Source organism: Argiope bruennichi, chromosome 8 (assembly GCF_947563725.1).
Source record: "Argiope bruennichi chromosome 8, qqArgBrue1.1, whole genome shotgun sequence".
Lineage (NCBI taxonomy): Eukaryota > Metazoa > Arthropoda > Arachnida > Araneae > Araneidae > Argiope > Argiope bruennichi.
In genome coordinates this window covers 53,829,578-53,856,654 of record NC_079158.1, presented here as the reverse complement: position 1 = coordinate 53,856,654, position 27,077 = coordinate 53,829,578, and the positions used below count along the sequence as shown (strand labels likewise).

Genomic DNA, 27,077 nt, shown 5'->3' with positions numbered 1-27,077 from the left:
TTAATACAAAAATCACAAAATCAAAAATATTTTAAACATATAGCGAAGATAAAGTGGGACATTTTATATATCACATGGCACTTTTAAAATTTAATAAAAATATTATTTTTTCCAAAACCAAGAAATAAATATAGATGTAGTTAAATACTGATTTATATAATAATTATTTACAATACTGCTTTAGAATATTTAAGATGTTATCAACAAAAAGTTCTTTTCCATTTTGATTTCCATGAAAAAAAAACCCTTTATTGATTTAATTAAAATTATGAAGAAAATAATATTGTAAAACTCTTTAAAATATACTAAAATGATTTTTAAATTTAAACGATCATATTTTCTAAATATTTAAACCTTCCTTTAATTAAAATAAAATTATAATGCAAAAAATGAAATTTTACTATCACAGATATATAAAAAAGAAACAAACTAAATATATCATAAAGATTACAAATATAGGAAAAATGAAAATAAAGTTAAAATAGGAAAAACTAAAATCAACAAAATGAAAAATATGCAGAAAGAAAATACTGATAAGCAAAATATGGATGAAATAATCAAGTACCAGACATATCACATTTAGGCAATATTTATATATATATATATATATATATAAAAAAAAAACGAAGAGAAAATCTTTCAAAAGGAAAGAAAAAGTGTAACATAGTAATCAAATGCTCAAAAGTGCATTACAATAAAAGCTTATATCTTATTTTGTCATAGTGACAATGGCACATTTAAACAAAAAATAAGCATTTTTTTTTTTTTTTTTTTTTTTTTTTTGTTATGCTATTTATTAGGCATACCAAAATATATTCAAAACGAACCAAAACATGTTTTGGGGTGGAGTTTAACAATCATAAAATATTAATAATTAAAATTTTTATTGTCACAAAATGATAAAACTTATACATAGCATTTATTCAATTAAAATATTGTTCATTCCTAATATAATAAATCTTTAAATATACATTCCTTCTTAATACTATATAATACTCTTAATACCATGTGCATGCTGTATTTTAAAATTAATACATCAATGCAATCAGGAACCAACAATTATTTACTGTGTTCTGTATTCATTACTCCCATATGTTATGGACAATTTACTAAGCAAATTTGAGCTAATTCAAAGCAATGCACAGCTAACTCCCTAGTATGTAATAATCAACTTGAACAGACGCAGCATTAGTATTTTCTCAGTAATGCAAAAATCCATGCATTTCAAGATACGAAAGGAGTTAGTTCCTAGTTGCATAAAAATGTCAAATAATTACTCATATATTTATCTCAATTATAAAAAAAATACTTTAAAAATACTATCATAAAAGCACCGGCGTTTTAAATATAAAATACAGTATCTAAATTTGCATTTATTAAAAAAATGTAAATAATATCTTAAATTAATAGAAGCCACTATTCATCTTCTACTATTTCCTAAAAATATTACCATTATCTTAAGATTTTTGAAAAATTTATATTTGTTAGGAATACATAGTATAACAAAATAGTATGAACAAAAGCTGAAATAATTTTTCAAATATCAGTATTTATATGAAAAATTATCCATGGAGCAAAAGTACTGACAATCATAGAATTATATTCATAAATTCAATTTTATATTAGTGATTCGCAGAATAAAAATTGGTTATATTTTTTTTTTAAAAAAGAAATACCTGTAATTATTATTATTATAAAATAATAATTATTATAACTAAATTATTAAAATAATAATCAATTATTATTATTATTATTTAAACAGCTAGCAATAATTCCAAAATATGATTTTAGTTTTTAAAATATTGGGAATATCTTTGATGAACTCATGGGAAAATATAAATAGGATTAGGAAGTAATCAGTACAAATGGATTCACATTTCTCATGACAACAAATTATGATAATGACCTTGGAATCAAACAGTCTCAAATGAGTTGTCAAAATTATCTGAATATTGAGATCATATTCTCTTTAATTTCTGTAAAATGTGTTTTGCCACTTGATGATAAGAGAAATATAATTAGCATGGAATACACATTTTGTTTTTTCAATGACTAAATACTTTAATGCAATATTTTTAGCTTTGGGAAGGTGGTTTTTTTAATATTGACAAGTGATCAATTTAATATGTAATCAAATTTTTGCAAGAAACTTAGAGAAATATATAAATAAATATGAATTAGCTGCTTTTCAATTGAATGGAAAATCCTGGTACAACTGTTGAAAATATTAAATAAGTACATATGTTCCAATTTTTATACAACACACAGCTCAACTAGCCTAAGCACTTCTCGCAATACACAGAATTTGCATTTAAATCTAAATTCACATTTGTCTTATGGGGACAAATGAGGATTTGCTTTAAAACGGAAAATACATCAACACAAATGATTCTCATTTCCTTTCTGAACAGAGGGATGGCCTTTAAAGATTTGATCTACATGAAAAAATAAAACTGTTAAAAGATTGAAACATAACTACTGCTTTGGAAAAATAACAAATTTTCAAAAAATACTATAGATTATTTTAGATGTTGGAGAAAAAAATGTGTTGGCTAAAATAAGCTTATAATAAATGCAATTATCATTTTGCATTACATATTTATCATTTATAAAAGGTTTAAAGCAAATGAAGAGACAAGATACAAACTTCAACAACATTATCTAAATAATTCTATCAAATTTAAAGTATTTTAGTAGTTAAAATACTTTGTCCGTTTAATATTTTTTTAAAATTATGTTGTATTAAAATTTAAAAATTAATATTATTTTACTAAAACAATCTGAAAATATATGTTACCAATGTTTTAAAAATAAAATTTTTAAAGCTCTTGTATAACTTTATCATAACCTATAAAAAAAGTTTAATTCCAATTAACAATAGTATACATCAAATAATTTTTTTTAAAAACACATATAAAAAGGGCAAAGATTATAATGGCATATTTAAAATTTCCGAACATATCAATAAAATATAATATCAATCTAAATTGCAGGAACAAAACTGTTGATTTTAATGATAGGAAAAGTGTGCATCATTAGAAGATATATAAAATACAAATAGCATAATAAATTTACATTACAAATGTTGGACGAACGTTGAAATATTGCCAAAAATTGTTAGGATTAGCTTCAACATTTCTTATTATAAACTTCAGTCTTCCGCTAATGTTCAAAGCTTCTTCAGGTCGAATTTTACTCAACAAATTATTCTTTTTACTGAAAAAATATGGAATATTTCTTTGCTCCACATAGTTAGTTAATTTCTTCAATGCCTAAAATATAAAACAATTGATTAAAAATATACTACTTAAATTAAACAAATAACAAGAACAAACAACAACTAAATTTTTATTTTATGTAATTAATCAAAAAACAATATTGCAAATCAATTTATAGTGAAATCTATATTATCCAAGCGGAATGGAATTGCACTCACCTTGAGTAGTAAAAAAGTCAGTTAATACACAACTCTAAAGCATGATTTCAATAAGTTTTTTTCAAAAGATGTACAATTTCAAACAAAAAAAAAATCCAAGGTTGTATGAAAGTATGCATCCTCTTCACATCATTTGAAAAAAAAATAATCTTGGGCTACTAATACATTAAGACTTAGAATTTAATATCTTTAAGAACAATTTGAATGATAAGTGCCAAACAACCACACTTTTCCAAAGAAGAGGAGATTTCAATGGGCATAGTCACTGGCTCTTGTTGGCAAATATAAATGCATCAGAAACTTATACAAGCATAAGCTGATGTAATGTTTTCATTTAATTTCCTAAGGCAAATAAATAAATAAATAATCTGAGTAGCATAATGAGTAAAAATTCCACAACTGAAGAAACTCTGGATATGTTCAGATAAAGGTATATAGGGCTTTTAAATTTTAATTAACATCTGAATCTAATAAGCACGTTGTCTTTTAAAGATAGTTACACAAAATTTCACTAAATTTAGAAATGAATAAATATTAATAAAGAATAATGAAAAATCCTATGTAAAAAAAGTAACATAATACTTGCTGTGTTCTTTTCCTGACCAATAAAATTAAAACTGATATACATAAGGATAAAATGCTTCACAGATAAGAAAGCAAATTCGGAAAGTTTTAAATCCATTTTTATGTTACATATAAGAAATACATGAAGGGAAAGTTTTGCAATTGTCAAAATTTTTTTCAAGATTTAGATGAATGTCCATATTTTAAACATTTCTGAATTCTGATATTACACTTTTCGAATTCAGTTTGCCTGTGTACACAAAAATTCAATAGCACATTAAGCAGAATAGAAAAAAAATTTGATTTGCAGTCTTTACACCAGCAATTTTTAAATTTCTATCACTGTTCAAACAAAATCCATTAAAAAAAAATATGACCAAAAACTAAGAAATGGATAAAATTTAGTATCATTTTTATAATCACAATTGTAGAAAATTTTGAACAAATTCATCAGTAGCTTTAATTTAACCATATGTAATTGAAAGTAATTAATCAAATCTGCAGCATTTTACACAAATAAAATTTAGTATGATATCTTGTAACACAAATTGTAAATCTACATCAAATTTTGGTTCAATTTTAGAAAAAGGAGGTGCCACAAATGAAAAACTTGAATTTTGTTTCATTGCATTACTCTAAACAAGCCATATAGTATCAATATAGACAGCAGTCCGAGAGAAGTGCACTCCAGCTTGTTTTATCACCCTTTTGGTTTGCCTCTGTCTCCAATATAACTGAGGACAGTAAAATTCTGAGTACTCGTGGACTGCCCTTGCTCAAAATCTGCAATTTGTATGTGGATGGATGACACTTTTGTTAAGAATGAGAAAATTTAAGGAAGAACCACCTTTATGAGCCATTCTATTGCTAGAAAATAAATATTTTTTAAACATCTACTTAGAATATTTTTTTCATCTATCTTTTTATTTTTAATTCTAAATAATTGACAAACTTACTTCAATGAATCGTTCATCCAGTTTGTCTTCCTTCCAATGTTCCTTCAGTTTTTCTTCTTTCCAACCTTCTTTTTCCAAATGTTCTAACATCATCCACATCACAACTGTTTTCAAATAGTATGAAGCAAGTATTTTCCAAGGGTTTTGATCTCGCAATAACTGTAGGGGGGGGGGGAGGACATTTAATGCAAAATCAAACAACAACAAAAAAAATTTCTTTATATTTATATAACCTAAAAACAAATTAATGGTAACATAAGAATTTAGCTAATTCAAAGCTAAAGGACCACAACAAAAATTCAATTTATCTACAAATTTAAACTAAGAAAAATGGATTTAAATATAAATAAGAAAATTACTATTTTTAAGTTAAATAAGAAAGTAAAGAATTATTTTTACTGTTTAGCACTTTTAATAAATCATATATAACTAATAATCAATGCAAAATTTCAATTAAAAAAGATTAATTTCAAAAAATTATATGAAATAACTAAGCAAAATTGGCTTTGAGAACATTGATCTCACAGAGTAATGGTCCAACATGCTAAAAATTGCTAATCATATGACAGATGCCACTTACATATTGGATAGAAGATGCAAATATTTTTAATTAATAAGAGCAGTTCAGAAATGTATATATATACATGTAATGACATATTTCAATTTTCTAATTTTTATTTTAAATTAGCCCATGTTAACTTCATTCTAAAATGTTTACTTATTTCCTGATCCCAAAACCACTTTTTTATTTAACTATTTCTAACACATGCTTAAAAAAACTTCTAACCCCACTCATTATCCATTGTCACTCCAGTGTTTGGAGGATGAGACTGTCTTCTTATTGCATCAAAATAAGACGTGTGAACATCACAAATGCTATTATTATAGACTTGAACTATTATAGTTTTCTATAGAAAGGCAATGATTGTACACTGAAGATGTCATTTTTCACACAGATGCTGACTATTCTGTAAGAATCTTCATCAAAGATGTTTTGATGAATGATAAAAAATTTCCAAGTTCTTTCTAATTTAATTTGTTATTTTGCAAACACAAGCAAATTTACATAGAGTGACAATATAGTGGATATGTTAGTGTGTCCACCATAAATATTTCTTTCTACATTATAAATATTCACTATTTAATAATACTTGTAACCATGCATTTTTAACAGCAACATTAATATACTGTACAAGAAAAACCAAATATTTTTTTTCTGATTTCATTTCTATATAAGAAAATCAGAGCACTATTTATATGCTGTTACCCATAAGGATAGGATTTATTTCTCAAAGTATTATAGTTTCAGAACAAGTTTGCTTTAATTAAATATATTATAATATAATCACTGCTTTGATGTTTGATACAAAACTAACTCATTCACTAACTTATATCAAATTGGATAATTGTTTTATAATTTTTAATATTACTGAAAGGATTTTCTATTTTATAAATATTTAATACAAAATATATCTAAAGAAATCATCCTCCATTACTGGTTTCCTTCAATGCAGTTCTTAATTATACCTTAAAACATCATACATCTTCAAAAATGAATTTTCTTCGACTGTCTCACTTTTTAAAACTACAGATATGTTTTTAAAATTATTTATGGAAATAAAAGCAAAAGAAATACTTTTAACATTGTTTTTCAACATAAAAAATTCTTACACTATATTACAGACCTTTAAAAGTTTAATGACAGGTTTAACACAACCTATGTCGCGAATAAGTTTTTTTTCAGCATCTGGAAAGTGGGTTCTCCACAATCGTGTTATTTCAGTTTTGTTGACAGGAGCTTGTCCAGGTGGAGAATATGGCTTTGGAACTAAAAAGGTCTGGAAGGATAAAAAAATTTATAAGAACCATGTTTCATATATTATATATATGAAGAGAATAAAATCTTTTATATTTAATACAAGCACAAAAATATGCACTAACAGAGGTAATAAACTGCAATTGATTTGTTTATTTATATAAACCTTATAAAATTAAAACTAAATATTATATATCTCTGTAATTTTCAAATAAGAATCTGATACAACAGTCATAAATTTTAAAACTAAATTGCTAAAAAACATTCAAAAATTATTAAAATAAAAAAATTTAAAAAAATTATGAAAAAATAACTTTAAATATTAAGCAGCATATATTGGATTTTTTGTGTGTTTATTATACAATATAGAAAATCCCTTGCACCAATTAATATATTTTTCATTAAAACTTAAGACTTCTGAAACTTTCATTTTCATATACTCTTATCTAAACCAAGCAGCTAAAATCACTTAAGACAGTCCGAAATCTTTTGATTTACCAAGAAAAAGATTCTTTTGATAAAACTAAAATCATTCACCTTGATTTTTTTCAAAAAAAGATATAAAGGGATTTCTTTATCTTAATAAACATTTAAATTCTATTTCAATGAAAAAAAAAAATTGAGTGCGAGATTTTTTGACTAGAGTTACTGGACGATTGTAATTATGTATCAAATTTTTCAAATGGAAATCATGCTAATGGTCAAAAATGTCATAAGAAGTAAAAGAAAACAGACAATCTTGATATAACTACATCTTTAATATAAATTATGATATAGTTATATTTTTCATTCATTATTTGTCATAAACTGATAAAATAATTTCATACTGTGCACATAAAAATAACTAAAAAAAAAAAAAAATGTTTCTGAATTAGCTATAGATACATTTATTAAAATATTCACAAACTGTAAAGATAGATATAAATAAATAAGATTAAAATATTATTACTTCTAAAGAAGATCCTACTAATCTTTCCACTCGGCCATCAATACCAGGTTGTTTAGATGGCAAGGTGCAAGCAAAGACAGGAACAAGATCAATATCAATACAACTACCATTACGTTTTATCAATTTTATGGTTCTTGCAGGACCAGATGAACTACGTTCCATCATCTGAAAAAAATGGTAAGTGGAAAGATAAATTTATGTAATGCCAAAAAAAAAAAAAAAATACATATGATTTTTAAAAAAACTGATTATCTTCAATTTAAAAGCTTTTAATTTTTATTGTTAAAAATAGTAATAAAACAAAATATTTTTTAAAATATTATAATGATCTAGAATAATTTTAAAATGTTTCACTTAGCTTTTTTATTACTATAAATTTACAATAAAATTATACAACTCTCCAATTTACTTTAAAAATTTTTTTGCTCTAACCTAAAAATTCCTATTTCAATATATTTATTTACTTCACACATACATCAACTCTTCCTTCTTCTCATATAACACCAATTAATTTTACAGATTACTTTCCTAAAACTAAATTTTTGTGAAAAATGAAAAAAGATGTTTTTTTAAAGATTTATATACATGACAATATTTTAATTTCACTGTTCTGTTTACATTTATTTTGCACATATAACATTTGGATTAATATGTCCTAAACATCAAATACTAAGCAATTCAGATATGATATTGACATTTTTTGCATAGAATATGTTTTATTACCATTGCTGAGGGATAGAAATTGCATTGGATTCATTTATTATCACCCATAAATTAAAAATAGAAGTTGATGCTAAATCATTTTGTCTTTTACATTGTAACCTTTCAACTATATTGCATAACTCTTCATTTCTGGGGACATTTAATATTGCCAGAATATATGAAACAATTTTTTTTCTAGTTCTTCTAAAAACAATTTTGTTTAGGTCAATTTATTTTCATTCTATTTGAAATTTACAATCGTTTAGAGAATAAATGTATAGAAAGTAACACTATTCAGCATATTACAAAAATATAATCATGCCAAGATTTTTTTTTCTTTTACAAATAAGTATACACATTCAAAAACTGATCAAACGTATAAACTAATTTTTTATTGGCATTGTAATCTAATATCATATTTCACTTTTTTTAAATATGATCTGTCATTAATTTGTTATAATGTATTGTGCACATAAGAATGACTGTTTCTCTTTTATCAGAACATAATTCATAACAATTTTATCATCTATGAAGTAAAAGCTTGAGCTTCAAGCCTCTATATTTGTCATTTAAACAGGAAGTTCAAGCTTATTTTTTCTCATGGAAAGTAGTAATACTTCATTTCAGAAAGTAACCAAGTTTGTTGGGAGTGAAGAGTTATCTCAATTAACACTGAGTCCTCCAAATCCATTGGTAAACTGCATGCCTTATTTTTTTCTCTTTTTTTTTTTTTCTGATTTTCAATAGAATTTTTATTATATACATATGTGTCTTTAGTACAAATAAAGTTTTAAATATTGTACAAAGTTCCCTACTTTGATTCCATATTTAGATGGTTTACATGGCATATTCAATTTGAAAGGACATTCACCACAAAAAGAAACTAATTATCCATCTACTGCAACATTTTCATGTGGATAAAATAATTTGGGCTGAATTTCTTCTATTTTTACCCAAAACTTCTCAATCAAAAGCTAGTTTATCAATGCCTCTTCTTTCTTGACAGGTTGATTCATTATCAAAATGAATAACTTAAGAAATGCTGAAAAATTGTTAAAATGACGTGATAGTGCAAAATACATTTTTTCCCAATTTTTTGATTCTGCAAGAAATTTATAAACTTCAATTTCCATGCTTTTTCACCTTTTTTTTATATACCTATTTTATTTCAAATTTTCTCATCTTCATGATATAAATCTGGAATACAGAACTGAATACCTAGCTGTTTTTATAGCATTAGCAGAATTTAGACAACCAATATATACACCCAAAATCCAGAGTTTATATTTGGCCCTTGTATTGCCGTTACAAATAAATAACATAAATACTGTCATTATAATTCAAAATTTTACATTTCTTCCTTGCATGATTCTCATATTCACTAATGACTACTAACTTTCTACTTGATGCTCAACATAAGTTCATTGTCATACAAACATTCATGCTTCATCACTATTTATTTTTTCATGTCCCTACAGTGTGTCAAAAGATGTTGATAATTCTGTATGTAGCACTCTGAATGTTTTCATATAAGTCACTATGGGCAAAATGATATGATACGTGTAATACAACCTTATTTCAGCTATCATATTATGTAAATTCTAGCATTTGCTCCCTCAAACTTTGACTTAACAAGTCTACTTAAATGAAATAATATGACATCTTAACAGGAATTTATTTTTATCATTTTCAGGTAAATCAGCAATATGCTGGGGAAAACAGTTAAAATATATAAATAAAACATAACTCCTTTTAGAGAAATAGCACATCATACTCACTAATAAAGACATAAAATGTCAATTGAATGTTTTAATACTGCTGTATTTTATTAGCAATTAAAAAATATCTAGGGTCAACGAGATTTAAACAGAAAAAGCATGTTTAAGAAAGCCATTAAATAAATTGGCAAAAGTGTCTATGCTTATCAAAGTTAAATATTATTCTAGTCATAAAAATTTGTTTTGCATACAAAATTAAAAATATTTAAAGTAAAAAAGATTTTTTAAAGATATTTCCAAAACCAATGGATTTACATGAACTCTTTATCAATATTATTAGGCTACATTAGCTAACAAAGCACATGCAACAATATCCAATCAATCACATTTAATAAAAGAAAGAAAATTTTGCAATGATATCCAGGCATTTCAGATTTCCATTAGAATTTCTTTGAACAATTGTTTGGGGTCATTTAATATCGAACAGAAGTAAAATGCAAGAAAAACAACTAAAAGCAATCAGTTTTTAAAAATAATAACCTAAAACCGAAATGAAAATTTAACCTTTCCAGGATCAAAAACTTTAATATCTATAATGGTTTTTAAATTTCAAAGCATAAAGCATACAAAAAAAGAGGTTTTATAAAGTTGTATACTGGTACTTCATAATAAGCATATTTGAGATTGACATTTCTTAAGCAAACAAAAAAGGGGGGGGGGGGTATGAAAGCATTATGTTTTTCTACATTATCTACAAAATAAAGAATTTTACAAAGGTTGTGTTACAGCTATATCCCAACACTAAAACATTACAGCATTATTAATTACCAAATGGAGCAAAATATTTGCAACAACAAATAGTTTGAGAATTCTACTCAGTTTTAAGAATTCAAAACAAAACAGTTAATAATAAAGGTGGGGATTGCAGGGATAAATAAATAAAAATACTTACTCTAACATTCTTCACTGATAAAGTGTAATGTTGCATAGCTTTATCAACAACACTTTGAATCCACTTGCGTACTTTTTCCAAAATTAAATAATTATTTTCAAATAATAATTGCAATAGTCTAGGATGTTTCTTAATAGCTGCTTCAGGATTTTTCAAATAATATCTTGCATATGCTGGAACTTGTGGACTATATGTTACCTTAAATATCAAACAAATTATTTTTTCATTTTATTTTTAAAAAATTTAAACTGTTTAAAATGATGATAAAAAAAAGCAAAAAATATTCATTACATTGTTTTATTCCAAATATATTTTTAAAAAAATTCAATAAAAATTTATCTGAATTATTTTTTGAAATCAAACAAATATTTTTCTTCACAGAATTAAAAAAAAAATGCTTAATATTTTCTATTTATTAAAAAAAGTGGATGTATCAACATTTTTCAATAATTATGCTAATTCTATGACAGACAGTGATGAATACTAGTAGTTTTAGCTTTTTAAGACTTTTGGTTGTAAGATGAAAGTTTTATCATATAGAAATGTTAAATAATCAAGCATTTAAATTAAAAATTGGTTTAAAACTATTTCGAGTATGCTGCTTGGATACATTCGCACAGTAGAAATTAAAAAATAAATATTAAAAAAACAAAAAATAATGGGATTAGAATAGTTTTAACAAAAATTATCCCCCCCCTCATTTTTAATATTTTGATAATACAGCAACAACAGAAATGTTTTAAACAGTGTTTCCTAATTTCTTGAGAATACATTTTGAAAAAATAAATCAAGTTAGACCATCAATTATAAAGAAGTCCTTTTAAAAACTTTTATTATTATTCCACAAATCAAGTTACTTCTGTAGATACATAACAAGTTAATAACTAATTTGCACAAATATAATATAGATACAAAAACAGATCATTTACCGCATAACTTGTTCCTCTTTCCTTTTATATTTGACCTTTACACGTCATTTCATAGAAAGAAAATATACTTTCTTATTAAATATACTCAGCAGCCGCTAAGCTCCCAGGTTATATTAGGTATCTAGAGATATATTTTTAGTAATTGATTAAAGGTTGAAAAGGGCTACTAAAAATGTTTCTAAAATTCAGTAGAAAAAGAATAAGGCATTTCCATCTGAACATTAAAAACCGATATGGTTGCAAAATGTTTTGCAAAATCTCATTAGGCTGAAAGATGAATAAATATGTTATGAACAAAATAATATATTATTTTAGCATTTATTACTTTACCAAAAAATACATATAGTATTTTTTTACACACAATTTTATTTAAGAAGATTGTTTTATTTGATTACATGTTTTAAATATATAGCGAAAAAATTATTTTTGTACAAGTATTACAATGTAAAAGTAATACTTTTATTATATATAATACCCATCAATTATGAATGATATCCTGGTTTTCAAATAAATAAAGAAACAAATAAAATCACACTTACTTCAAAATCACTCTCCTTAAAACCAAAATTTAATATGAGATTTATATCAAATTCATCTGGTTGAGATACTCGTAAGTCATGGTAAAAACTTCCAGTATAGTGTACTCTTTGGTAAATCAATTTAAAGATTTCATCACTTCTTTTCATTGCTTCAATAAAACTAGACAAGAATGAATGCAATATTTCATTATTTTCCTTGATAAGAATTTCATCCAGTTTGATTCCCTTGAGAATTTCTTTTAAAATTGTAACTCCTGGTTTCCGTAACTTTTTAGGTTGCAAAGACTGGGCTTCGAAAGACATATCTGATTGAGCACAGACACCTTCCTATGTACAAAAACAACCATTTAGTGAAATATCATTATAAATATTTTTTTCTGACAAAAATATTTCTATATTCATCATTATATTCAATCTTGAATTTGAATCAAAATTTCATGTCTTGTTTCGAGAAGAGTAGTAGAATATTATATCATTTCTTTTACACAATAGCAGAAATTATATAATATAAAAATAATTTTTATTCAATTATAAACACAGATAAATAATTAAATAATTGCCAGATATTATTTCTGAATGGAAAGAAGTTTTAATAGAATAATTAAAGATAAGAAATTCATAGATGATATATAAAAGTGATTACATAAAGTTATTTATAATTCTTAACTTAATAATAAAAATTAGAATAAAATATAACAAAAACTATATATTTGACAAACTGACAAGAAATATAAAAATAATAGTGAGGTATACAAATAATATAGACAAGTACCCACTCTAAGGAAATTTGATTCAACATGCAAAGGTAAAATAATAATGTCCAAAAAATTTGAGGAGGGTATTTTGTTAGAAAAATTTGCTATTCATAACATACATGATAGAAATTTTCAATTTCTTCTTATTAGCAATCGATTTGAATAATCAATAGCCAATATTGTTTACTTACTTTAACAATTTGTCTTTTCATTTTTCTTTTTAAATATCTGCAGATTCCTTTGTGATGATTTGACTGCTTACAATATGTACAAAATATGGTCCTTTTTGTTTGATATAGTTTGTTACTGGATGCACATTTCTTATCGCAACTTTTGTTAATCATAATATCTTGTTTATCATACTCCATCAGTAGCTTTTTAATAACAAATCTAAGAAATGACTCAGTATTTTCTAATTTAAAATCAGTAGTTTCATTCATAATGTTGTACTTTTTTGGTACACTTGATAGTAAGAGAGCAGCTATCATATCATAAGGTACCATAACACCATGATCATATATCTGGTTCACAATTGATAACATTTTTCCTATATGGTCACTCATAGTCTCCCTTTTTTGTAAATGCATATGGCATAACTTCTTCAAAAGATTAACATCACATTCTTCCAGATCTTGACACACTAAAAACTGTAAATTTCTAGACATTTTATGCAAATGTGATTGCAAAAATTAAATTAATATTTATTAAAGTTTGTGGCAATCATAGGAAGCACATATTAAAATACCATCATAAATATCACATTTCATAATTTTGATTTAAATCACAATGCAGAAATTTAATGGTTTTAAAATATTATGTTTATTCTGTTAAGATTTGTGCAAAAACACTGTTCATAAATTTAGTGGTTTTATAGAGTAAAATTTATATCAGAAATTTGACAATGAGTTAAAATTTACACACAATTAAAATTTACTGCATGCACAATTTCACATCAGGAAAGATCTCTGGGTACTCTCATTAAGCATTCTAGAAAGAGAAAAAAAGAACAAGAAGCAAGCATGAGAACAGTGTAGTGTCAGACATCAGACTTGTAAGTGATATTAGAGAAAAAGTAAACATAGAAGTTTTAACAAAAACATAGAATAGATTTAGAATTTTAGAAGATACTTCGAATAAAACATTCCACTGATTACATAATAAAAGGAACATGCATCAAAATAATTTTTTAAAAATTTAAATACAACTAAAAATTTTTAAGATTTAAATATGCATTTTCAATCTTTCGTAATTCTATCATTAAAATAAAACTATGGAAGGTAAATATCTAATAAAATAGATATCACATAGATCATATTTTGAAATAATTTTCAATTTTCTTTAACATATATTTCTACCCTTGTATAAACATTTTATATCAACTGCTTGAACATATGCTTCTACCCCTTATATATTATTAAACAAACTAGAAAAGAATTTTTAAATTTAATCAATTAATTTCGCAGTTTAAAATATACACAAATACATAAAGGAAAAAAAAATTCGGGAAAACAAAAACATACAGAATCTTGCGTAGAGCTCCAAAATATGCCCATGATAAATGAAGAATTTGATGTCTTGAATCACTTGTCAGTATGGGATCAAACTAATTCAAATAATATTAATTAATTAATCCTAAAATTCTATATAAGGTGTATTAAAACAATTATAAGAAAAATTCATATTCATACCAAAAGAGAAATTAAAATAAATTTAGCAGACGAATTTCTGAAGGTTGCCACTTTACCATATAAAAAAAAATATGACCGAAAAAGTATTACTTATTTTTCGTTTTTTCTTTTCGGTTATCTTATGATGACACGAACACGAAATAAATATGCATCAATCATTTAAAAGTTCTTTTGTGATATCAATTTTGCTTGACTTAAAATGCGCATAAATATCTACATGAGTATGTAGATATTCTATGATTAAGCAACTGAATATTGTGGTAATATCCAGCTGTTGGAGGCGGTCGTCTCGCGACACGCGATTCGCATGGAAGCCTCAGTCTGTATCGCAGTGTAACGCATTTTTTTTCTACTTTTTTTTCTATACTTGTAGGCTTTTTCTCGCAAAATTTTTCTCTTACTCAAAAACAAAAAAAAGGTGGGGGGGGGGGGGAGGAAGAAAGAAAGAAACTAACTGAAAATGAAGACACGTAGGGGGGAATAAGCATAAAGAGAATTACAAAATAAAAAAGAAAAAAAGAAACTCATATAAAAAAAAAATTTCAACTGCAATGACATTTAAAGAATTTTTAAGTTATAAAAAATATAAGATAAGATTAAAAAAATAAATACATCAAAACTATTTGTTCTAAGTAATTCATAATATGATTAGCAATTTCATGTGATTTGTAGAAAAATGATCCAAATGCTTTTTTTTTCTTCAATGGACCAAACTTATTTTGATTTACAAGGATATTATACTCTAACGCATTCTAAATGAAAATAAATTTCGTTCAAATTTCAAAATATTGGACTTATTTATTTCAAATTTGTTTGCAGATCAGTGAGGTTCAATTTACTTTTTTTCGCTAACTCACAAGTCAACTACTATAATAACGTAAAAAAAAAAAAAAAAAAAAATTGTCAATGTTACATCCTTTTCTTCTTTCACACAGAAAAGAGTGTGACATTACCCCCCCCCCCTATTTATGCCAAGGGAATGGCATTGCTTTGTTGACAATTTTATCTCTCCACATAGATATTACTACGGCTTTTTACTCTCACATTGGTACTTTTTTTTTTCTGAATTTTTGAAGATTTTTTAAATTGTTGGAGAAATGCAAATGCAGCTTTTAAAAATTAAAAATGCAATTTTTCTCAACTATCATAAATATTTTCTATTAATATATAATTTCTATTTTTGATGGATTTAAAGAGAATTCATTCAATAGTTTCCTGCAAATGTTAAAAAAATGTTTTTACAAAAATTGAATATAATTTATTACAAAATATAATGAATAATAGTTAAAAGACGAAATGACAATTTTAATGTTGATATCTGACATTTACTTATTTACATATTAATTATTTTTTTAAATGAAGAAAAAAAAATGCGAATTATTTTTTAAATTCCATAATAAAGAAGGAATATATGATTATTTAAATTCTTTCACTATAAAGTCCCTGTATAAAGAAGAAAGTTTGAGATCTATTATTCCTAGAGTTTATTTCATGGATTCTTAGAATTATTTCCAACATGAAAAATCCATTTAGCGTAAAATCTCACATCAAAATATACATTAAGAAAATTTTATTATTTTGATATAAAAATCACAAAATATTATTCAACAGAAAGAGAATTGCTATTAGCTAAATGATTGAATTTTTATTAAAGTGAACCCTTTTATGGGAAATATTAACATTTATTTAAGCCAGATTATTGACTTTTAAATGCTGATCATTTAAACTTTACTTTCTTAAGGGTTTTTTTTTTTTTTTTTCACTTTGTTTTCACCAATTAATATATGGATTTTTTATTTCCTCTTATTTTCTACACATAGTATTTAGATTCAGAAAAAATATTGTGAAACATTTAAGTTCAGTGAATTAAATTTAAACAATGAAACATCTTAATTCTAGAAATTTTGAAATATTATTCGTTTTAAATATAGATATGTATTATAAATCAATATATATAATATATAACACGTTAGTAATTACAATATTCAAATCATAAATTGTTTCGGCGTATTTACATAATTTAAAACGAGCACTGCATTCTTTAAAAAAAAATACGCAAGGAAATGCGGAAAAAAAAAAAAAAAAAACGGAACGTTCTCTTTTTATTTTATTGTATTCGAAGTACAGAGTAACTATTGTAATCGTTAAAAAAATTAAAACTCGAAATTTTGACGTGGCTCACATTTTAGAGTTCTTCAAGTCCGGAAAATGCATTTTTGGAAAATGTCTGTCCATCTGTGACAAAGATAGCACAATAAGCTTTGAGCTAGATGGATGAAATTTGGCATACAGATTTTGCATCTAATTCATAGATTTCTAATAAATTTTGAGCAAACTTCTTTAAAGACTTCTAATAAACTTTGCAACAAATTTTCAAACTTTTTTGCAAAGTAAATCTGCATGTCCGCCTATTCGAATATAAGTGAGCTTGATACGTACAAAACGGAGAGAGCTAGATAGATGAAATTCGGTACAACGATTTAAAATTTGTAGTGTAGACATCAAATTATGAGCCTAATCTAAGAGACTGACCGTCTGTACTTTCAGAAGCACGTAAAGGCGATAGCTCGAAAATGTAATGACTTAAATATATCAAATATGATGTATGATTTTGTGACTACAAGTGTAATTCTGTATCATATTTTGGTTCCAATCGGTTGGGAAAAACACGCCTAAAACACAAATTCGATTTGCTGACAATATCAGCCGCATTAATCGTCACGAATCACAAGACAAACTCAATTAAAAATGCTACATTCATGCCAAAGATTAATATTTCGTAATTATTGTACACCAATGCCATGCAATGCGTTCTCTGAGATAACAACTTTATTTGAGAATGCGCGAGGAAATTTTAGGGAGTCTCGCCGGTTTTGAGTAGTGGAAAGCATAAAAAATTGTTTTTGGAAAGCAACTTTTGAATCTGTAACTCCAAGAATTCATTCTTTTAATCTTATCTACAGACAAAACGATTTAACCCTTTATTTACTGACGGTACTTAAAACTCCCATTTAATTTTGGCTTATGTCTTCGTAATATGATTATTTTTTCTGATGATATTCAAAGGGACACGCAGAATGTTACCCATATAGCAAGTAGTTAATATAAACTAAAGGTAGTAATGAAAGATATTTAATTATTAATTATAATTAAGATATTTCGATTAATTAAAAATTTGTTTCTTGGATTCCCTGGGATTATACTGCCAGAAAACTTAACTACTGGTGCAAAAATAAAGTTGAAAAATTGATTGCAAAATAATTCGGCAAATAAAGTGTTAAGTGAGTAATATTAACTTCCAGTTGTGAAGCAATAATAGAGTTCTTTGGGATTTCGTAATTTTTGCTTAATTTTGAATTGCAGTCTGGTGATGAGAGTGCTACCTGAGCTGCCACCTCTCTGAACTTCAACGGAGATACATTTGGTCTGACATACAGACAATATATAAATTTCAGATTTATTTTTTGCCACTCTAACGGATGGACACAAAAATTTTGCAATTTAATCTCTGCTATTAAGAACTTTGAGGGTACTGTGAGCCTCTTGGGTCATTTCTAATATCAAATATAGAATTTCCTGCTGATTCGCAGGTATTTTTGCTATGGCGTCCATCACTTCAGAATCAAAGTTCGGCAAAATCGAAACTAGCTGAATAAGCACAGTTGCTGCCTACGCTGATTAGCTAAATGTCTCGTGTGAACACAACTTGCTTTCAGCTATCAGCCGAATTCGCCGTTTTTTCCCCATGGAATCAGGTTTCGAATCTGGAAGCTGGACTTAATGACCAGGCCATCGCGATCCTACAGTCTAAATAGATTATTAAATTATTTAGGTTGATTTTAATACATTTTTTCCCCCTTACGAGAATTTCTAACAACTGAGACAAAATGTTTTCCAAGAGTTTAAGTGGACATGAAATGACAAAATATAAATGAAGTATTTAAATTTTGGGTGGGATAAAATGAAGAGAATGAATCTATATTTTTAGAGGAGACTGAATCTCTGAACTCTAAAAATTTGTCATGTTATAAATTGACAAAATAAATAGTAGTAGTAAATAGGAACAGTGGCTTTTCAATTAACATTAAAACATACAGATGTTTTATGTTCAGCTTCGCTGCATAATAAAGGGAAGTGGATAAGACTTTTTGGACTTCATACTATTGATCGATTGAATGTACAATAGATACAAATTCACAATTTTGGTTTGAAGGTTACATTTCAAATTTTATACTTCTAACTCGATGAGTTTTTCAGTTACTGCGTTTACTCATAAATACATAGACAAAAGAGAGTCTATTAAATGATAAATTTATTTCAAAATTAATACAATAATCAGGTAATAGAAAAACTGCATGTAAAATAACATCAGTCTATTAGTGCATTTTTAAGCTATTGTGCTGGCATGTATGGTCGGCTAAATAATATTAGACAAACTTCTGTTTGATAGATTTCATCTAAAAGTTGATACAGATCTATAATTTTTTTATGCAAAGATCAAATACCAAACTTCATTATCTTAATTCGTTCCGTTTCTGAGTCATGATACTTAATCAGAGCACACATTTTTTTAATGATTCAGAAAATTCTAAAATGTTCAGATTCATCAAAATCTCGAGATTTTTTTCGATGAATGTTATGCTTTCTTATTCTATACATCATATGCAATATAGTTAAAAAGCGTACCAGATATAATGATACAAAACACTAATTTGGTTATGGAACAAATAATTATACTTTAATTTATAAAATATATAATAATTAATAAAATTTATAATAGCAAACAATAATTTTATTCCGTTAAAATTGAAATACCACCTAAAGCCAGTATTAATCCATATCAATTAAAGAATTTAAAGATGTCATCGAGGAAAATGAGCCAGCGCTCCCAGAATCAAATATTCCACTAAAAATCATTCGTGTTCAGAGGATTGTTTAATAACTGATGATTTTATAAATTTCAATTCTGTAACGCACTTATAAGGCTTTTCTTTTAATAAATTGGTTAATGTAGTCCCGCATTTCAGCACATTGTTAACTTAATCAACAAATAAATTATTTATTCCAGGTTAATTTTTTCACATCAGTAATTTTTCGAAAATTTTATGTTTTACTATGCAATTATGTATTTCATGAATGACATTTACACTTAAACACATTATCTAATCAGAAATTTGATGTTTATTAATAATATCAGTTAAGTGAAGGTAATGAAAGAGAGAGGAATTTGATTAATTATACTTGGCCAAGTGTTAATATTATTCTAATCTATAAATTATTAAACTAATATTTTTTACACCTATTAATGCACTAAAAAAGATTCATCTCATTTTTTTTTTCCACCTGTATATATTACCACTCCCTCAAGTTTAGCGCCCTAGCATCTGCTTAGTTTGAAATCCGCCATTGAAGACTCTTTCTTCCCTTTAACTAGCTTATTGGGTATGGGCATTTTATTCGCATTTATGAATTAGGTTGATTGAGTTCTTCTTTTTAAACTTTTTTTTCTTGTTTTCTAACAAATTTATGCAGCTCGGAAATCGAAACTGTTTTATTTTCTTTTAATTTCTTGCATAAAAATAAAAATGAAAGAGAGAATGAAAGTATTATAAGCTTCAAAGAATTCTGTTTCGAGGTTCAGATGAAGGCATGTTTAGATTTTCACGAGTTTGAAAACACCATTTTTGAAATTATGTTAGCCTATCTATAAGCATGATAGATCGAAAATGGAACGAATTAAACGATTGAAACTTATTTTGTGTTCCTTTCAACAAAATTAAATATTAACTTTAAATTATTTTACCCAAAATCTGTTAACGGAAGTTCCTTCTGCACTAGTGAGTACACTATGAATCAAAAATGCGATGAGCTAGGCAAATTAAATTTATTTTGAGGTTTATAACTAGAAACGTAGATCTACATCAAATTTTTGAACAAATTCGTCAAAGTGTTAACGGTTTTTCGGTATTTAAATTCATATGTAAGTGAACGCGGTAATTCAAAATTACAATGAGCAAGATAAATGAATTTTGGTATGTGTTACGATACCAATATGATTAGTGATAGATTTCAGGCCTTCTAGGTCAAAAGATAAAGCTTTAAAATGCGTACTCAATACTCTTCACTATACTAAAAAAAGACTTAACACAAAATGCACTATATTTTTGCAAGTGTACAAAAAAGTTGAAAGTTAAAACATACAAAAACAAAAACACATTTAGTAACAGTGACTGTTTATGAAAATATTTCAAATTTTAAAATCATTCTGTAATATCTAAAACAGAATATGTCAGATACAACTGCAATGTGGCTATGACTAGATGATAGTTGACTTTCCATCTCAAACAAATGAGCGCATTCGTTGAGAGAAAGAAAAGTTTGAAACGATGAATGAGTTGCAGAGAAATAATATGTTTGTAATATATATGAAAATGTTAAATTCGGCACATTTTTTCCCCTAGTTCTTATAATTGATAAACCTCAAGTCGCGTATTATGATAAGGGAAATACCGCCAGATCTGACACATTTTGATTCATGTTTGGCTCTTAATTTATCAAAATAGATATGTAGAACATGATGCAATTCTTATATTACATTCGCCAAATCATCCAAGTCGCAAGTTATACACTTCTTTTTTACAGACATTTTTTTAAAGCTGGTTGTTTTCTGAAGTTTTGTATAAAAAATCTCAAGTCTCAAATTTCTGTACCGATTTTTCTCCCCCGGTTTTTATATAACAAATGCATTTTTTCCTTGTTTTTTTTTATTATTATTTATCTCCTCTTCTCTTAATTGTTTCCGTTTTTTATTCTTCCTTCCGCCATATTCTTAAAACAAGCAATTTTCGTTTTATTCCCTCTTTCTTTTTCACTTCATACCCGTATTTGACCAAAATTTTAACTTCCTCGTTTACGTAGTGGATAAAACAGTGATCAGAAAGATTAGACAATAAATTTTTCATGTCAAATTTATTAAATGCACATAAATTATTTAAAAGATTTTCTTAACTTCGAAAGCTAAAGATATTTTTAACTATGCATGAAAATTTCTTGACAATGAATAATTAATTAAGCACTTCTACTGTTGCATAATTTCATTAAACCCTAGAACAGAATCACATTTCATAAAAATTCAAAATATTTTCATTTATTAAAGTTTATTGCCGAATTTTCAGTTTTTTAAACAGTGTATTAACTTATTGTCTTCATTTAATTTCAAAGAAACATTTTTGATTCTTTTAAAAAATGTTCAGTTAATTTTTTATAAAAGTAAAGATTTTAATCGGTATTCTGTTATTATTTTTTTTCAATGATTATGGTATCAACGTCTGGATTCTTTCTTGGCTGTGTGGCATCGAAGTCAAGGTTTCTTTCTTTGCTGTTTTGGTACGAATTTATTCATTCTTGCCTCAAAAAAAAATATCCAATAAATAACTGTAACTTTAGCCACGCATCTTTCTTCACACATAATTTCTATAATATAAGCCACATTTATTACTGATAAAATTTACTCTCGGTTCTTCTCATTTAATTTATAAGAATTCTAAGCAATCAATTAAGTATTTAAAAACATTAATTCGGTGTGTTGAAATACCAGTTGTTTTGTTTTGTTTTGAGAATAGGAATATGACCTTCCGATCTTATTTATATTAAGTCCGAGTTAAGTCTAGCTTATCAAATACTATTCCCATGATTCACTTATACAAAGGCGATATATTTTGCCTTCTCTTAGAAATCAAAATAGTGTTTTAAAATGTTCAAGACTCACTAGTCTAAATGAGAAACGATCTTTTCATACTGAACTTAATTAGTGGTTTTATATTAGTACTTAATTGATATAACTGAATATATATTAAAATGAGAAAAAAATCGTTATTTTAACGAAGTATTATTTTAATATTGGAGAATAAGAATAAAAGAAGTATTTTTTTATTAAATTCAACTAATTTATTCCACAGTTTTGTGACCCTTCGCGATGCCATTCAGAGCATTTGCCCAACCTGCTCCAGCCTAGTTATGCTACTGATCATATCGGAGATTTTATTTTAATCTTGCTATAATTTGTATTAAACTATTGTACTGTAAATAAGTTTATTACATAAAAAATCAAGATCTGGTATCATATCATATTTATTAAATAAAAGGGAATATTTCTATATTAAAAATAAATATTTTTAGAAGTATTAAGTATTGTTTTCACATTCAAGCGATTCATTACTGGAGGCAATACCGAAAGTTATATTTTTAGAAATTTCCTTCATTTATATCTTCAGGAAACATCATAGGTAATTAATTTCTATATAATGTATATTAACAATATTGTATCAACTTTGCTTTAGAACATATTATTTATAATGCAGAAGGAAACAAATTGTGTGTGTGTGCGTGCGTGCGTGTGTGTGTATTTGTGTGTGTGATAACATGAAGTTAAACATTAGAAGACATGCGTATTATAATTGGAATCCACTTATATGTGAATTGATTCAAGTGGAAATCTCCATCTATTGCTGATATCACATGTAACTTGGAATTCATTCTTGGCAATCATCCACAAATCACCGGCAAGGGGATACAGATGTCCCAGGTGCAATTATTAAGGGGAACCATAAGGGTAAAATATTGGTGAGTTTATGCCAATTTCTTGACCAGAAATATCATAGAGGCCATGCCAAAACGACACTTATCCTCACTACGCCACAGTCACAAATCATAAAAAAATAAAAAATAAAATAGATGAGTAAAATACCAGCTTATTATTTCGTACCAAGAAAAATTTATTTTCATGCCAATACGTCAGATATAAAAGACGCTACAATAGTTTATAGTTTCTGAAAGCAGATGAGTAATAAGAAACAAGAGAAAAATTCGAATGTTGTTTGTGTCTCTTCAACGTAACCAAGAGAGACGAATGAAAACACAATTGATCAGTGGCTGGTTAATCCACTTATATGTTATAAATTGTCTGCATTCCTAATTGATTTTGAAATGGGTAAAGGAGAAAAAAAATAAAAATACTCCAAATAAATTTTAGAGTGAAAATCTCCATTGCATAGTCTGTTTATTTTAAAACAATTAATTCAAGAGCTGCTGATATTTGCTTTTATTTAACCATAAATAAAAAAATAGCAATTACAATTTGCATTTTTTTCTAAGATACAAGATATTATTACTTCAATTAAAATTAGAGAAATAGAATGTTAATTTTCTTTTATACAATGTAATGAATAGAAAATAAGTATGTATATTTAGCACTTTTTTTAAAAAATTCAAAACAAACTGTAATGAGGAATTCGTTTTTTTTTTATTATTTTTCTTATAAATGCCGAACACTATGAAAATAACATATTGTAATCAGCTTATTTATTTCACTTATTAGGAAAGAAAAAAAGAACGCTTAAACTTAAGAATTTCTATTTCTAAATGCAAAGATAACTTTATAATTCTTAATATCAAGGCTGTTACCAAAAGCACTAATTTTAAACAATTAAAATTCAAAAGGTTTTGCAATAAAACTTATTTTCTGTTCACAATCGGCTCGTCAAACAGGCAAAAAAGGATCTTGCTTATTGACCTCACACTGTAAAGGCCTGCCTCAAAGCCTCAAGATTTTTTTTTTTTTTTCGGAATTTGCAGAGTAATTTTTGGTTTCTATTCAAATAAAAATCATGTAATGTTTAAATTTTAGAAAACTATTCTTAGATTTTTTTTCTTGTTTACAAATTCACTAATAAACTTTTTTTTTTTTTGTAGCTGTTTGACTATGTCACGTGCTACTTTGTGTTATCACACTTAGTATTCAAGTGTTTAGACAGAATCAGAAAAGTTTTGTTTTCTTTCCATTTTCTGTAAAATAACTTGAAAATTTTAGTTTGAAATTTTTATACCTAAAATAATGTTATCAATTCTCACGAAAGTGATCTGCAGTTTAATATTTTGTTATTTCAGTTTGTCGAAATATATGTTACTTAAAAACCACTTATATAGAGCTTACAAAAATTAAATCAATAAAAAAATTGTTCTGAAAATTGGATGAAAAGGTCCACCGAAACTTGCAGTGCCTAAAGGCCCCTACAATATGTAATTCAGTCTCCTTTCTTCAAATTGGTAGATCTATTTAATCTTTTGTTTAGGCAAATAGATTTTACTCAAAATATTTATACATACCCCACGAAGCTCTGCTAAATAAGTTCCCATCAGAAGCAGCGTAATCAAAATTGTCTGCATTCTTAATTGATTTTGAAATAGTAATAAAATTAATAAAAAGTTTCACTTCAACACTTACCTATAACGAGCAAAAGATAACCTCCCGAACACGACAGACGATAGAGTTTTCTCCGCCGACCAAACCGGAACAAAACGTTTCAGTGAAGCAATGACGTCAGCAAGACTGCTTCTGATTGGCTAATCATTCAAAAAGGTTTCAGTCTGTAAAACAAATGATTTTCCTCTTTATTTTACGATAACTTTACGTGAAAATAGCATATTTCCAATAGAGTAGCATAGGGATAAAATGGATATAACTTGTGGCAAACGATTGAATGTCAATGTCATCTGTTTCAAGGTCATTATTGAAAATGAGTAGTTAATGCAAAATGGATAATAACATTCCAGATTTTTGGAATATTCTACTTAAAAGTATTAAGAGGTGTTTACTTATAACTGCAAGACATTTATTTTCTTAGCTTTCCTAATTTTATCAATTGATTTTTTTTTAATATCGGAACTTTTAAGACAAACTTTTATATGAGATTTCTGATTAAAACTGAGCATGAGCAAAGGAAAGGGAGGGAAGAAAAAGAAAGTAAATTTAAGAAGAAGGATAAAGCAATTATAAAGCAAAATATTTCACATCAAAATTTGAATTATAAAATAATTTATAGAGATTTAAATAACTATCTTCGCAAAGTCTATTAATATAAATAAAGATAAGAGTCTTTAACAAATATATTTTTAAAAAATTAAAGTCATATAATTGCTTGATCTTGAGATTAAAAAGGATTTGTAAGAGATTCCAATCTTTAATCTGAAACATTACAACATGATTGATTTCTCTACTTTTATTTCATCTTTAAAATTTGTTCAATAATATAGCAGTGGTAACATGAATACAAAATAAATGTATTTCATGTTTTCGTATCTTGAATACTTCATATTTTTATTTCATATCTTTTAGGGCTTATACAAAACCCGACTTTTTGAAAAACTGACTTTCGAATTCAATATTCCCAAAAAACCAGTTCCGTCCGGTTTTCGATTTTTTTTATCAAAAAAAATGGATTACGGATTAGATTAAATATTTTATTTAATTTATGCAAAAAATCAAAAAACGAAATCAATATCAAAGTCGAAGTAAAAATATATTTTAAAAAAATAAAGATTACATAATACATATTACTTACACAAAATAACGAAAACTCAACCAAAAATTTCAAATAATATTTACATTATTTTCACTAATTTTAATTTCTCCTAAGAAAATAGGATTTTAAAAAACATAAAATATCCACTAAACGGTGGCTAAGTCTTGTTCTTATTTTAGACACAATATTGTCTGAAATTGAAAATACTCGTTCACTCGCTACTAAGCTTGGTTTTATAGTTTTCATGGCATCAAATAACAAATCTAAGCTTTCTGTTCTTTTATTCGTTGGCTCAAATAATGAAAATTCAGCTTTCAGTGCCTTTGGATTTCTAAGTTTTTCTTCAGGATCTTCAAGAAACTTATGAATTGATTTTTCCATGAATTCTTTTAAAAAAGCATTACTCTGATGAGTAGTTTCTTCGATTTGCTCTTCATCAGAACCGGTTTCCACTTTAGGATTTGGAAATATTCTATACAATATCTTTCCAGATAACTTAATAATTTCGGTTTTTGAAGGTAAAGAAAGTACACTAGATTTCTTCGCTGAACTAAAAATGCTTTGTGGATTTTGCAAATACAGCAAAAGAGTGGCTAATTCTACTTGTCTTCTTTCTTGAATTCGTTCTTCTAAAGCCTATAATAATTTCAAATTTATTTCAGTGTTTAAATTTGTTAGTTCATTTAACAGAAATTCAAATATACCTTCACATG

The 27,077-nt window shown here is 26.2% G+C and overlaps 1 protein-coding gene across 7 annotated transcripts; it reads right to left on the bottom strand.

Moving 5' to 3' along the window:
• Nucleotides 1-538: 538 nt before the first annotated feature.
• Nucleotides 539-25,412, bottom strand: LOC129981178 (cyclic GMP-AMP synthase-like receptor). Of its 7 annotated transcripts, none has more exons than XM_056091898.1 (9): nucleotides 25,287-25,367; nucleotides 14,837-14,919; nucleotides 12,562-12,888; nucleotides 11,094-11,291; nucleotides 7,722-7,886; nucleotides 6,642-6,794; nucleotides 4,957-5,115; nucleotides 3,076-3,272; nucleotides 544-2,435 (listed from the first exon to the last, which is right to left on the bottom strand). In XM_056091898.1, exons 2-9 carry the CDS (start codon nucleotides 14,867-14,869, stop codon nucleotides 2,423-2,425), a joined length of 1,245 nt encoding a protein of 414 aa, XP_055947873.1. In that variant the 5' UTR covers nucleotides 14,870-14,919; nucleotides 25,287-25,367; the 3' UTR covers nucleotides 544-2,422. The 7 variants fall into 7 exon arrangements, with proteins under 7 accessions (XP_055947870.1, XP_055947872.1, XP_055947873.1 ...); XM_056091902.1 differs by lacking the exon at nucleotides 14,837-14,919 and adding an exon at nucleotides 14,238-14,303 and having other exon boundaries at nucleotides 25,287-25,302; XM_056091899.1 differs by lacking the exon at nucleotides 25,287-25,367 and adding an exon at nucleotides 15,005-15,315.
• Nucleotides 25,413-27,077: the final 1,665 nt, after the last annotated feature.

Excerpts from the sequence above, each read along its gene's own strand:
- LOC129981178 (XM_056091895.1), bottom strand. The coding sequence starts at position 13,981 with ATGTCTAGAAATTTACAGTTTTTAGTGTGTCAAGATCTGGAAGAATGT. Across the intron at positions 11,292-12,561 it reads TTAAGGAGAGTGATTTTGAA|GTAACATATAGTCCACAAGT; the intron begins GTAAGTGTGATT and ends TTGATATTTAAG. Across the intron at positions 5,116-6,641 it reads CTGTCATTAAACTTTTAAAG|TTATTGCGAGATCAAAACCC; the intron begins GTCTGTAATATA and ends CCCCCCCTACAG.